The sequence below is a fragment of the Athene cunicularia genome, assembly GCF_003259725.1.
Source record: "Athene cunicularia isolate RWA chromosome Z unlocalized genomic scaffold, athCun1 chrZ_part2, whole genome shotgun sequence".
NCBI classification, from domain to species: domain Eukaryota; kingdom Metazoa; phylum Chordata; class Aves; order Strigiformes; family Strigidae; genus Athene; species Athene cunicularia.
Genome location: NW_020799143.1, coordinates 14,278,195 through 14,290,903, shown reverse-complemented (window position 1 = coordinate 14,290,903; position 12,709 = coordinate 14,278,195). Strand labels below are relative to the sequence as shown.

The 12,709-nt window shown below is 34.4% G+C and overlaps 1 protein-coding gene across 2 annotated transcripts in view; it reads right to left on the bottom strand.

Moving 5' to 3' along the window:
* Positions 1 to 687: 687 nt before the first annotated feature.
* Positions 688 to 12,709, bottom strand: part of GKAP1 (G kinase anchoring protein 1) — an 18,957-nt gene continuing 6,935 nt past the window's right edge. For both annotated transcript variants that reach the window (XM_026866455.1, XM_026866456.1), the window contains 9 exons: positions 11,467 to 11,544; positions 9,945 to 10,068; positions 8,875 to 8,897; positions 8,023 to 8,175; positions 7,530 to 7,631; positions 5,471 to 5,534; positions 3,883 to 3,953; positions 2,881 to 2,958; positions 688 to 992 (listed from right to left, as the gene is read on the bottom strand). In XM_026866455.1, coding sequence (XP_026722256.1) covers positions 945 to 992; positions 2,881 to 2,958; positions 3,883 to 3,953; positions 5,471 to 5,534; positions 7,530 to 7,631; positions 8,023 to 8,175; positions 8,875 to 8,897; positions 9,945 to 10,068; positions 11,467 to 11,544 — 741 coding nt within the window. In that variant the 3' untranslated portion in view covers positions 688 to 944. The remainder of the gene's footprint in view (positions 993 to 2,880; positions 2,959 to 3,882; positions 3,954 to 5,470; positions 5,535 to 7,529; positions 7,632 to 8,022; positions 8,176 to 8,874; positions 8,898 to 9,944; positions 10,069 to 11,466; positions 11,545 to 12,709) is intronic.

The window sequence follows — 12,709 nt, the reverse complement described above, 5'->3', positions numbered from 1 at the left end:
GCATACTTGTTAAGAGGTAAGTCCAGCCACCCCTGGCCCCTCTAGTTTCTGAGGACTGGCTGGAACGCAAGGGGATTCATCTCTTACCAAATCAGTCCATCACCTTAAATGCAACAGAGAGGTGCTTCATTCCTCTGATCATTTTTGGGGCCCTCCTCTGGACCTGTTCCAACAGGTCCCCAGATGGACACAGTACTGCTGGTGGGATCTCAGCAGAGCAGAGGGGCAGAATCAGCTCCTTCAACCTGCTGGCCACTTCTTTTGATGCAGCCCACAATAAGGCTGGCTTTCTGGGCTGTGAGTGCCCATTGCTGGCTCATGTCCAGCTTTTCATCCACCAGCAGCCACCCTCAAGTCCTTCTCCACAGGGCTGCTCTCACTCCCTTCATCCCCCAGTCTGTACCGATACCAGGGATTGCCTTGACCCAGTTGCAGGACCTTACACTTGGCCTTGTTGAACCTCAGGATGTCCTATACAAGGAGAGGAAATGACTGTGGCCTCTTTTTTTTTTTTAAAACAAGACCTGGATTGAACAAGAGCAAGATGCTTCTGCATGAGCTGTCTCATTTTCAGTTTTGACTTGGTAAAACTTTGACCATTTGCATACTAATAAATTTGGATCCTGATGGTCATTAAGTGATGTCTTCTTAACTGAGAAATTCTATGAAAGAATTCAAACATAGAAATGGAAGAGTAAATTTTATTGAATGATGAAAAACTAATGACATTACAGTTAAGTTTCAACTCTCCTGCAATACTAGATTTGTGATTTTTCTGTAGCTGAAAGTGCAACAAATTAGTTATTCAGGCTGTTAAACTAGTAATTGTTAATTTCTCTTCAAAAACTGCATAGTTGAGCAGTTGTGAAACAAATATAAATTTCTGCAAAACCCTGAAGAAAGATTTGGATCTTTTTTTGCTTTGAATCTGGTGGCAGAGGAGATCACCTGCACTGGTCAGATTCTGAGTGCCTTTTCTCTTTTTTCCCCTTCTGTAAGAAAGAATCAAAACAAATGTTTAGTTAATATACTAAACATGTCACTTTATATCTGCAATTATTTTGTGTATTTAAGTAGTATAAATTAACAAGAAAAAAACTCAGGAGTTAAGTTGCATACTTTTAAAAAATTATACAACTATTATGGGATGCAAACTTGTCTGAACACAAAATACTGCTATATAAATTAAAACAGTCAAGGCACTTATAAAATACATAACTGAGTTGTTAACATCTAGGTATAAAACCACCCTGGTTTGACTGATTTTTTGTTTGGTTTTTTGTTTTCAATCCACAGATTTGGGTTACTTTGTTTTGAAAGGCATGCTATGTTTCAAAGCAGTATTCTATAAAAAGGTGGGCCTCATATTATCAAAGACAGCACCACAAAAAGTAATAATACAAGAAGGGTTGTCTTGGTCAGCCTACAAGCTTACAGGAGAGAATAAACGCAGAAACAATAATCTCTGCAAGGCAGATGAGACTGTTTTCCTAAAGCACCAGACACAAGGTTAAAAAAAAAAACCAAAATAATCAGCCAAACAAAAAGCCCAGGGTGATAAATTAATCAAGAAATACAGCAGGATCTAAAAAGATAGAAACATATTAGACTGGGAGGGCAAGGAGAAAAAAACCCAACAGAATAGGTGATTTTGCAGTAAAACAAAGACCGTTTTCTGTAAATTTTGTAGTTACTCTTTTAAACCTGTTTATTACAATTAACCACAAGATAAATCTATCTTATTCAAAATTTTCTATTTACAGAGATTTTCTTCACAATAGCAAAGGCGTGGATGGGAGTGGAAAACAGAAAGACTGAAGTTGTAAGTCAGAACAGTGATGTGAATGACCGAATTTGACAAGAGATTTACTTTAGTTTCAGTTACTGGTATGAGCACTCAGCCTCTCTGTAAGGGACTGAACAAGCATATATTTGTCAACTGCTGCAAGATAATTTTAAGAGGGAACTTGCTCTCTTGAGGTAAAGTGACAAGGGAAAAAAGACAACAGAAAGAGGCAAAAGATTACATGGAGAACTCCATGTAATGCTAGCCAAAGAATTTAATGTAGTCAGTAACGAACTGTAGCTTCAGAAAGAGTAATTATGGCTTAATGAGCCAGTTTTCACAAAACTACAGTATTCCAACACAACGTTGCAACTTGAAATAGGATAGCTTGTCAAAAACTACACATCTGCCTTAAAAGTTTTCATAATATACTAAAGGCTCTCCTTGTAACATGTGCAAAAGGTCACAGTCAAAACAAAACAAAAACCCTACCAAAACCAAACAAAAAAAGAACTCAAAATGTGTCAAGTCATGCACACATACAAATCCTTATTTTCAAATACTGTGACTCTTCAAAAATAATGTTAATATTTATGCAAAAGTTAACTGAAATTCACTGAGTTGCATTAGTAGCCAAGTTGAACAAATCAGCATATACAGTCAGCAAGACACTGAGCTTATCACTCATATTTTGACACAACTTGTTGTGAATCTACTACAAAAATTCGGCTAGAGACAAAACTAAGATACAGAACCAAAGAAAGAATGTGGCAAAAAAAGCCATGAAGGCTGCAGTTAGTCCAGTTACACACAGTTAGTGAAACCAACTTTTGCCTGAAGAATGCTTATTGACTAGAATACTTCAAGAATTTCTGAAGTACCAAACAGGTGGTACACTTCAACTTGCCCAAACTGTGCTTTAGTTTTGCTACTGATTTTTTTCCCTACAATATGAACTGCCTCTTTTTTTCTTTTTTTTTTTTTTTCAACTGGAAGGATTAGAGCTAATTGGTCAGTTCAGAGCACATTACCTCATCATAGTTGTCTCAGCTACATCAAAAACAAGTAAACTTACAAACACAGAAAATAACTACCTGATATTTTGTTAATTCTGCCTGAAGTAGTTTCACTTTGGATCTTTCTTGCTCTAAGGCTGCATGAAGTATAGTTACCTAAAAACATACAGAATATGAATTTATAAAGTATCCTTAACATCTGTGAGTTTATGAAGTCAAGTCAGTGTTGCTCTCCATTTGTACTGTGTGGGACAAACAGGTAATAAATACATGCTGAGTTCAAGAGTGACTACCACTATCACTGTGCATGAACTGAAAGTACAAGTAAAATATTCTTTAATGACTTATTTCCCAAGCAACATTTACTAGTTTACCTGTATAATGATATAGAAAAGCTATGAAATTAGAAACTCTTTCGACTTTTGGACTCTGGACTGGTTCATTGCATAAAACATTTCACTGATGTAGTATTACGCAACACAGATAAGCTTATTGCATCACCCTCAAAAAATAGTACCGTTATATGTAAGACATTTGGACAAGTCAAGGGCTTAAAACTAATAGTCGCTGCAGACCAGAAACTAGCCAAAAGTCTTGTATGCTTGCTAGTACAGTGATTTGCCAACTGACATGTCTTAAGCAATCTGTAGCTCACTTGTGTTCATAAACTTGAGACTAGAAATAAATAAATAAATAAATACCCCCCCAAAAAAACCCCAACCAACCAAACAAAAAACCACAACACACCACCCAGGAAAGAAGCATCTTCTGAAGCACCCTTCTGGGCTTTGTAGCTTGGGTTACCACAGAACGATATTCCTAAAGTGCTGTTCAGGGCAGAATCATTTCAGGCATGCTGAGGTCTACTGTCTTTCCAGAAAGAGTTTTGAATCATACTGGAGGTTTATGTAATACATGTCCTCTGACACACACAGTGCATGGCTAAGGATGAATGTAACATTTTTTGCTTCTAACAAGTTTTTGTTTCTGTTTCCTCCATCCCCTGCCTCTATCACTGCCTTAAATAAATATCATCTTTGAAATACCCATGAAACTGTACATTTAGAAATCCTTGCTTACCTGTACAGTCAATTCATTTTTGATAATTTGAGATTCATCAACCTGTAGGAGTATTTCTGCTTTGTCTTTCACTACAGAGAAAGAAAAATACACATGAGGATCTTTCCAGATTTACAGGTCTTCATCTACAATAGCACTGTGAGATCACTTTATTTCACTATTTTGTTACCTCTAAATAATGCCATCTCCAAAGGTAGATGTTGTAAATCAAAATCGACCATTAGCTACCAGTGCTATTAGTAGTGCTTTAAAAGTTCTGGAGATTAAGCCCCAACCTTGCACTACTTACCCCACACTTAACTCTGTAAGCAGCATGGATTTGAGAATTATCTATGGTGAACAACGGCCATTAGAAAACTGAATATTGATGATGAATTGAGTTTTTGGGATCCTAAGTTTCACATATGAGCTCAGTCATAACTGTGGAAACTTATATTTACTCAAATATGGAGATGTTTAAATTATTTAGCTAGTTTCTCTGAAATATCTGTGGATAACTTAAAATTCTTAGTCTGAAGAAATGGAGTTATTTCCAAGGCTCAATTCTGCCATGAACTTTCTTCTCACCAAAATACAGAATACTCAGTCTGCAGAAAAACACAAAATTGCTTGTTTTATAGTATGTTACTATTCCACAAACAAAAATATTTAAGAATTTTACTTCTTTGCTTTCAAGATGAAAATGTATCATCTCAGCTCAGACACCAACCTGAAGCAGTAAATTTCCAAGCTGAAATTTGCAATGATCAATCACGTTAGGAACACTTGAACTAGTTTATACACAGTTTTTGTAAACAAACTTTCAAGAAAAAAACAGCTTTTTTTAGCTGAAAATTTAGCCCTGAGAAGAAACTACATTCAAGAGCTAAATTAGGAGATTGAAAAGCAAAGGCAATTTTTTAAACAAATTTAGTGTGGCTAGCATCACAGACTCAAACCACTTCATCAGGCAAGATTAGGAATATTAAAGGATAACTATGCATAAGAAATATATATGTAAATATCCTAGTATCTTTATATTGTATATATATATATATATATATAAATTATTTTTCCCCAACTTTGACAATGAACTCCAAATCATAAACTCTGAATAGTGTTGTTATAGAAGAAAATTATCACACATCTGCATATATAATCCTGTAGTTTAGCTATCCCTATTCATTGTGTGACAAAAGATTTGCTTAGCTGTGGAACGATGTTTCCAACATTTCAAAGCACAGCTTGCAAAGTTGCAAGAACTGAAGTTTCCTTAAGTGTGTCTGAATAGATATTATAGATACCAGTCCAGAACAAATAGCTGTCACCAGCAAAAGAGCCTAACTTGAAGAATCATTGTACCTAAAATGTAACTGAACAGTTTATATTTCGAAGAATGATCTCAACATGCATCTGATGATTGCATTATATAACAGCAGAAATGCAGTACTGTGTGGTCCACCAAATGCTGTAGTTCACTGGAGTCACTGCATAATAGCTTCTTAGTTCTTTATAGTTGTCATTGAGACAAGTTATTTTTAAAAACATGCTTTGAAAGTTCCTTCCATGTTTTAAAATGAACACTTTAGTTTCCTGATAAAACTCTTACTTTCACCTTCTCGTATCATCTTCAGAAGCTGTGCATTTCTTGCTTTTACTTCTTTATACTTTGCCTGTATTAAAGAGATTCAATTATTATATGTATACCCTACTAAAAAAAATAAAAGTATAAACTAAGCATGACAGAGTCAGACTTCAAGTTTAAAATTATGACTTCTGCAGAGAATCTAATCATAGAACCACAGAATCACAGAATCATTTGGACTGGAAAAGGCCATTATGATCACCTATGTCTTAATTAATGCAAAGCTAAAGCAAGGAATACACAACAGGAGAAGCAGATTAATAACGAAGTTGAGAAAAAAAAAGAAAAAAAAAAAAGGCAAGCACAAAGCTTAGAGCAAGTGAAAATAAGAAAGTTAGGTCAGTGTATTGTGAGTGCAGGAACAGCTGTTCAGGTCTGCCTGCAGTACACAGGCCTTTTGCAACAAGGGCTTTGTGGTTTCTCCCCTGAAAAAATTACAATACACTTTTTAGATACCAAAAATAATATAAATAGTTTGCCGTACTACTTGATAAGAGGACAAGACCCCACTGCTCTACAGATTATGTTACTCAGCATAAATTGTTATCACGTTACAGCTTCTCTTCTTTTCAATTCCCTACAGTTTACTACTCAGGAACCTAGTTTTGCTGTTTTTTCCAATCTATCTGATACCACCACAACATTCTTAAGTCAGCCTTTTCCTTAACTGGCCACCTATGCCAGTTCTAGTAATTTATCTTAGCTGTAAACTTACTTTTCTATCACAAGTCTCTTCATACAGTTTGCTCTTGCAAGCTCTCTCAAGAAGTTTAATTCCAGACTTACTTTTTTTGTAATGAAGAAGATACTATCTTCCACTCTGTGTATCACACCAGTCCTTGAGAATAATTAACTTACATTTAAGCCAGACCTTTCATGGCCACTTAAAACTGTATTAGGGTCTCTGGACAAGTTCATAAAATTAAACAGCTGTATCATCATCGACCACCTCACCAGTATCCTTCTACATTGTATTTATTCTATTAAATGTGATCAAGTGCTGATAATGGTAAATATGAATGGGTTTATACTTTAAAATTCCACATGAGCATTCCAACTTCAGTACAGTGAAAACTGCTGTTAACAAAGTTCATGTCTTTATTGCTACAAGTACTTCTTTGAAGCATTGGAAAACTCCCAATCTGTCAACCTGCTCAGTCTACCTTAAACAATGAATAAAAACAGTAATAAAATAGTTTAAAATAATTCTATGTTACTTTACTGTACTTTGTTACAATGCCAGTTCCCCATGTAAATGCTGTCCTTTTTGATCTAGATACTATCCAGACGAATCAGGCTATGCTGGAAATAGGGAAACAGAGATATTTTCCCTAGCTACTCTGGTGTATAGCAATACTGTGTAATTATTAAGCAAATTTTTTTTCCTGGTGTGTTTTAGCACATGATGAATCTGATTTCCAATTACACTTGCAGGAAAAAGTATAACAAAATACATGATTCTATTCTTGTTCCACTGCAGCTTCAAAGGAACTTCTCTTAAACCTGATAAAATATTCATTTATTTCTTCAACTACTTCAAATATTGGACTGAATCTACAAAAAAATCCCAATAATATGTAGTTCTTAAATGCAAGAAAAGCTGAGTAGAATTTTAAAAACAATTGGAAAAGACCCCAAAAAGTCCATTTTCTTCCTGCTCAAAGCAGAACTAATTTCCAAGGCAGATCAGATTGCTCAAGATCTTGCCTAGTCTTAGATTACATCTTTATTTTTTTGACCACGAAAATAGCAATACTAGAAAACAATTAGTGACTGATATGTCAGATATGAAGTTTATTTGTGGATGCTTTGTCTTGATTCCTTTGATTACTTTTAGATGCTTAACTTACCAAGAAAGACTGCTTCATGTGGTACTAAAGGAATAATCTGCTCTGTAAATACATAATCTGTGGCCAGTCTAAAGCATCTCTGCAGATCAGTCACATTTTAATAACTATTATGTTTCAAATTTATAATAATGTTAAATTTTGTCTACTATTTCAAGGTAGTATCAGCTACATACCTCCCACTGAGTTATTATATTTTTCAGTTGCTCAATTTCTGCATCTTTCTTCTCAAGCTCGAGCTTTAGTCGTTCTGTTTTTCCATCTTTCAAAACACTCTCCTATAAGCAAGGAAAGATCACTTCTTAACAATTTAGTCATGTGAATTTGACTCTTGGGAAAGGCAACTTATTTGTTAAGAGAATTTCTGATCAAAACTAAAGAGGTATATGTGAATAGATACCAAAAGGATAAGAAATGCAGTAATAAATGTTGGCATTTTCTGAGTAGCAAAAATTAATTCAATCACAAGTGTTTCATGTTAAAAAAATTACGTTACTTAAATACCTCTTCAGATAAATAAAAATATTACAATGTTGTGGGTTTTTCAATTCTTTAAGATTATCATGCTTTTGATCTGTGATTTCTTCTACTCAGGTGCTCCTTTCTTATCACTGAATAAGCTTCATTAGGCAAGCTTCTTCACTTCAGAGTGACTGCTGTTTTACATGCCTGGTTCTGTTCATGAGATGTGCAGTTATCTGTTTCACTGTAATCAGTGAGCTGGACTCTCCTTTTCTCTCTTTCAAGTATTCTGTGAACATCATCTTCCAGCCTGTTGAAAAATCCTCCATCATGCAATGAAGACTGGGAGGAGTTCAGCTCCTGTTAAAAGTAAGTACTATAACATATCTTCCTTTACATATAAGTTAATATTGAGCTAGAAATCAACATGTTTAAAAAATAGTTTCAGTCATGGAAAAGCATTGTATCCAGATATTGTTTTATGTTTTACATCCTGGGAATACTGTGACATCCACCTAGAGAGCATGATACCAGTTGAGGAGCCTAGAAATTAATTAACAGTTAACATTTAGCCAATTATGAGATTACACAAAAGCATGAAGTTGGAATTTAATAATTTTGCACTATGACTACACTGATTTATGTTTTGTTTCACTGTTAACTATTCTTCCAAGAGTTTTAATATTTGTGGACTGTACCACAACATAGTAGCATTACAGTACTCTATCTAAATTGCTTCTATTTTTTGTACTACAATTTGTATTTTTTAACATGCTTTTAAATCTGCAACTTGCATCAAAGACTATCTGAAAACTAAAGAAGCAAGAGGTAGTTCTAAGAAAGCCAATACTCAGTTCTCAAGGTACAAGAACCGAAGACATATATCTCTATTAAATCTGCATTTATAAAAATTTTCCAAATGCCAATTGGTCAGTTTCAGAATGTATAACTGATTGTCACTACAGAAAGTGCCAAAATAATCACCTACTAAATGTAAGAGGGGTTTTTTGTTGTGTGGTTTGTTGTTTTTTTTTTATTACTCATTTGGCTAAGACTTACCTCATGTTTTTTAGCAAGGTTATCTGAAAAGAACAGAAAAAAATGACAACAGTAAGTTAATCAACTCTTGTACAGCTAGCTATTGAAACATTTTGAAAAGCTGGGGGTAAAAGCCCATCTACTGGAGTTCTTCAACATCAACTCTCCTATCAAAGTCAACATTAAAAAAATCATTACTAAAGCATTCGAAGCCAAGGTTATAAACTATGTCTTACATCAATCTCTGTGTTTGCATCTTCTCCCAGATCTTTCAGACTATTTAATCAAAAGTAGTATCCCCTATTTGTTTGCTTCAGTTAAAGTGGAAGGCATGTCTTTGGTACAGACACTTGAGAAATTCGCTGGTTTGTTTCTTTTTAAGCGTATTTAGACTTCTATAGCATGTATCTCACTGTATACCTGAATGCCTTCCATGCCTATGAGCATTTTCCTCTATTCAGATTATTTGAAATAACGTGTTTAATAAATATTGTAGATTCAGATAAAAACATCCTTAAAAGAAGTTAGAAATTTATTAGAAAACAAATTGCTTTCTTCCTTTTCTAGAATCTACCTTGATTTCTTCACTAAAATTCAGAATTTCTGCTCTATAGACACATACTAATTTTCAACCTATAAATAATGCATATGAGTGGATATAATTTATTTCAAGATTTACTCTTCTTAATAAAATCCAGTATCATGAAGAAAAGCAAACAATGACTTGCTATTACCCAGGAAACAGAGAAACTTGGTTGCCTGAGGAATGCAAATTTAGTAAAAAAACCCCACTTAGATTAAAAAAAAAAAAAAGGTCACATTAAGAGTGTTTCAGTCCACCACCCACCCTGGGGATAACATGTGAAATTATGCTTTCCTTTACCTTTCCTTTTCTTCCTGCTAATTTAACTAGCCCAATATTATATAATGAACACTTAGCTTTTAGACTCAGTAGGATGCACTAACTGAAATTCATTTAGTGTTTATTTAAACACAAAATTAATGAACAGAGACAGAAGGGCATTTTGCTGTTAGCACACACACTATGAAAATTCCAAGTAGAACAGCTCATATGGTATGATAAGGCATACCTATATTACTGTCTGACTGAAAGTCTTTCAGAGACACAGTGAGAGGTTTGTCTTTTCCTTGCTGGTTCTTTTTCTTATTCACAGACTTTGAGTGAGGTGAAGTACTTTCAACGGTTTCATATTCCTAGAAGAATAAAGTCCCACTGGTATAATTTTCTTCAATACCCAAATATTTTTTCCTGAAGCTTTACGATGGAAAAAAATAGTGATCATGTACTAAAGGAGATTTTAGCCTTAACAGTAATTTGAAGGCTTCAGATTGGTTTAAAGAGTGCAAGACATATCAGCAATTAAGCATCAATTCTGTTCTCTGAAGTAGAGCATCACTCTTCACTAATAGCAAATGAACTATCAGCCTAGTACTTCCTCAATCACATACATTGTTTTATCCAAAAACTCATAAACTGAGAATACACAGTAGCCAAATGCAGGAAAGCAGAATGCTACACAATGAAGGTTAGTACTTTCTTTTTACCTTCTTTTTATTCTCAAAATATGCTTATTCATTCAGTATAAGTCAGAGTGCTATTAGTGTGCAGTAATGCTCTACCATTTGACCTTACTCCTATTGAAATCACCCGTTTGAACCATAGTCACACCTCCCCACATATGTACATAAAAATTCTTATCAATTTATTAATGTTCCAGTTGTTAAAAATAATCTTAAGCACCAATTAATTATTTTAACTGATTAAAATAACATTAAATGTCAAATAATCTTGAAAAAATTGAAGAAAGCAAAGATAGAAATGGAGTACTTTTCTTCCCACAGAAACAAGATTTGTTCAGCATATTCATGTACTATACATTTTGTATAGTATATATTTTAAACTATTTGGAGTCAGTTCTCAAAAAGTCTACAAATGATGCTATGCTGCTATGCCTGAAAATTGTCTTTAATAAAGAACTTTAGTATGCAAGTTAAAAAATTATCCTTGGTTTTCAAGAACTATGGTACTGTCCCCCTCAAAAAACTGAAGTGTTATACAGAGATATTTGCACAAAAGTGCCATTTTTATTTCTTTATGATGTATAACTGTATTAAAATGTACATATTTTCATAACATTTCATTAGCTCCTGATTTATTGTGAATAACAGGTAAAATGTTAGTAAAAATGCAGATGATTCAACTGTAACTAATGCTTTAAGGCCTAAGGAGAAGCCAGTGCTTTGATTCTCTTATTCTTCAAGCGTGACGAATTTTTTCTGAGGAAGGTCGGGGTCTCTTGTTGTACTCTTAAAAAATTTCACCGCATTTATATGCCAGAAGATTGGAAAAGTAAAACTTTCTACCTTTACAGGACAATTTAAAAAAAACCAAAAACAACAAACCAACAATCAGCCAATACTATTATATATGGTTTTTTTCAAATCCAGTATTTCTCTTAACTCTTAAACATCTGAACAGTGTAAGCAAACAATTTATGTTAATGGTACTTTTAGAAGGTTGTTTGCTTTATTTTTTTAAATCCAAGCCTCAAACTTACACAGCTTTTACATTAGGATGAATATTGCCAATACCTGTTTGTGCTCTTCATATTCCAGTTTGCTTAGCAGCAATGCTTTCTCAAGATCAGCCTCAAACATTTCAGATGTCAGCTGAAGAAACAAAACAGATTTTATGTGATTCAGTTATTAAAAAAAGGCAACTAAAACCACTCACCCTAAAACGTCAGTTGCAATACATGTATCACTACCACTGCCAAAAAGAAAAGTTTCACTGAAGTGACATATGGCATTATTAACAGTTAATACACATTTTTATACCATAAGTAATAAAGTATCTTGCTACAGCAAACTTTGCTATGAATAAGCAAAGTGCACATAAAGTGCACATAAAGATATGTGCAACTTACTTAAATTGTGTGCATCTTTATGTAATACAATTTTCATCTTGATGATTTGTTTAATGATATCTTTAAAATACTTATTTTTAGTCTGAAACATGAAAGCCAGAGGATGTCAAAGGATGAAAATGGTCATTGTAGACCACCAGAAAGTCTAAGTGCTCACCCATTGCATAGAAAAGATTAGGACTTTATTTTTTTTCTTAAAAGGAAGGCAGAACCAAGAAAACCTGAATATTTCAAGATGTTTTCTCTTTCATTTCTGAGAAAATGAAGTATGTAGGTCTTCTTTGCAGATGCAAAGAAAATTTGAAGCTTTCTAGGTGTGAGCTATTAAGAACCAAGAACCACAGAACAGGAATGAAGGATAGGTTATCTCTTTTTTATTGTGTTCTAGGAAAATAATAAGGTGGAAGGAAGTGCAGCTCCTGCTGCATAGAAGGCTCAAGGATTGAATTGAGAAGACCAGTACCAGCAACAGTTCAATGGAGCAAAAATAAGAGATTTACCTAGAAGATACAGATGCTATAGTCGAGGTAGATGGTGGATAATCTAAATGTATAAATAGCTAATAATCTAATAATTTCAATTGAAGTCCTTATCATTCGTTCCCGAATAAACTACAATAGTTGTGAAAGTGAATAAATTACTTAAGTGGTCTTAATGTACTTTGCTCAAACCGAGCTGTGTGAAATACCCTAGCTATTTTGTCTATAGTAACCACGTTCTGAAAAAACCTTAGAGGTTCTTATACGTGCTTTACATATGCCTAAGAGTGATTACACAGTGTTACTTGAAACACAGTGAAACAGCGCTCTCACCACATACTACTCCAAGACTTCGGGGCGCTGTCGTTCCTCGCTGCGTGTTTTGGCCGTGGGTCGCGCTCAGCGCCGGTCGCACGGGGCCGCCGCGAA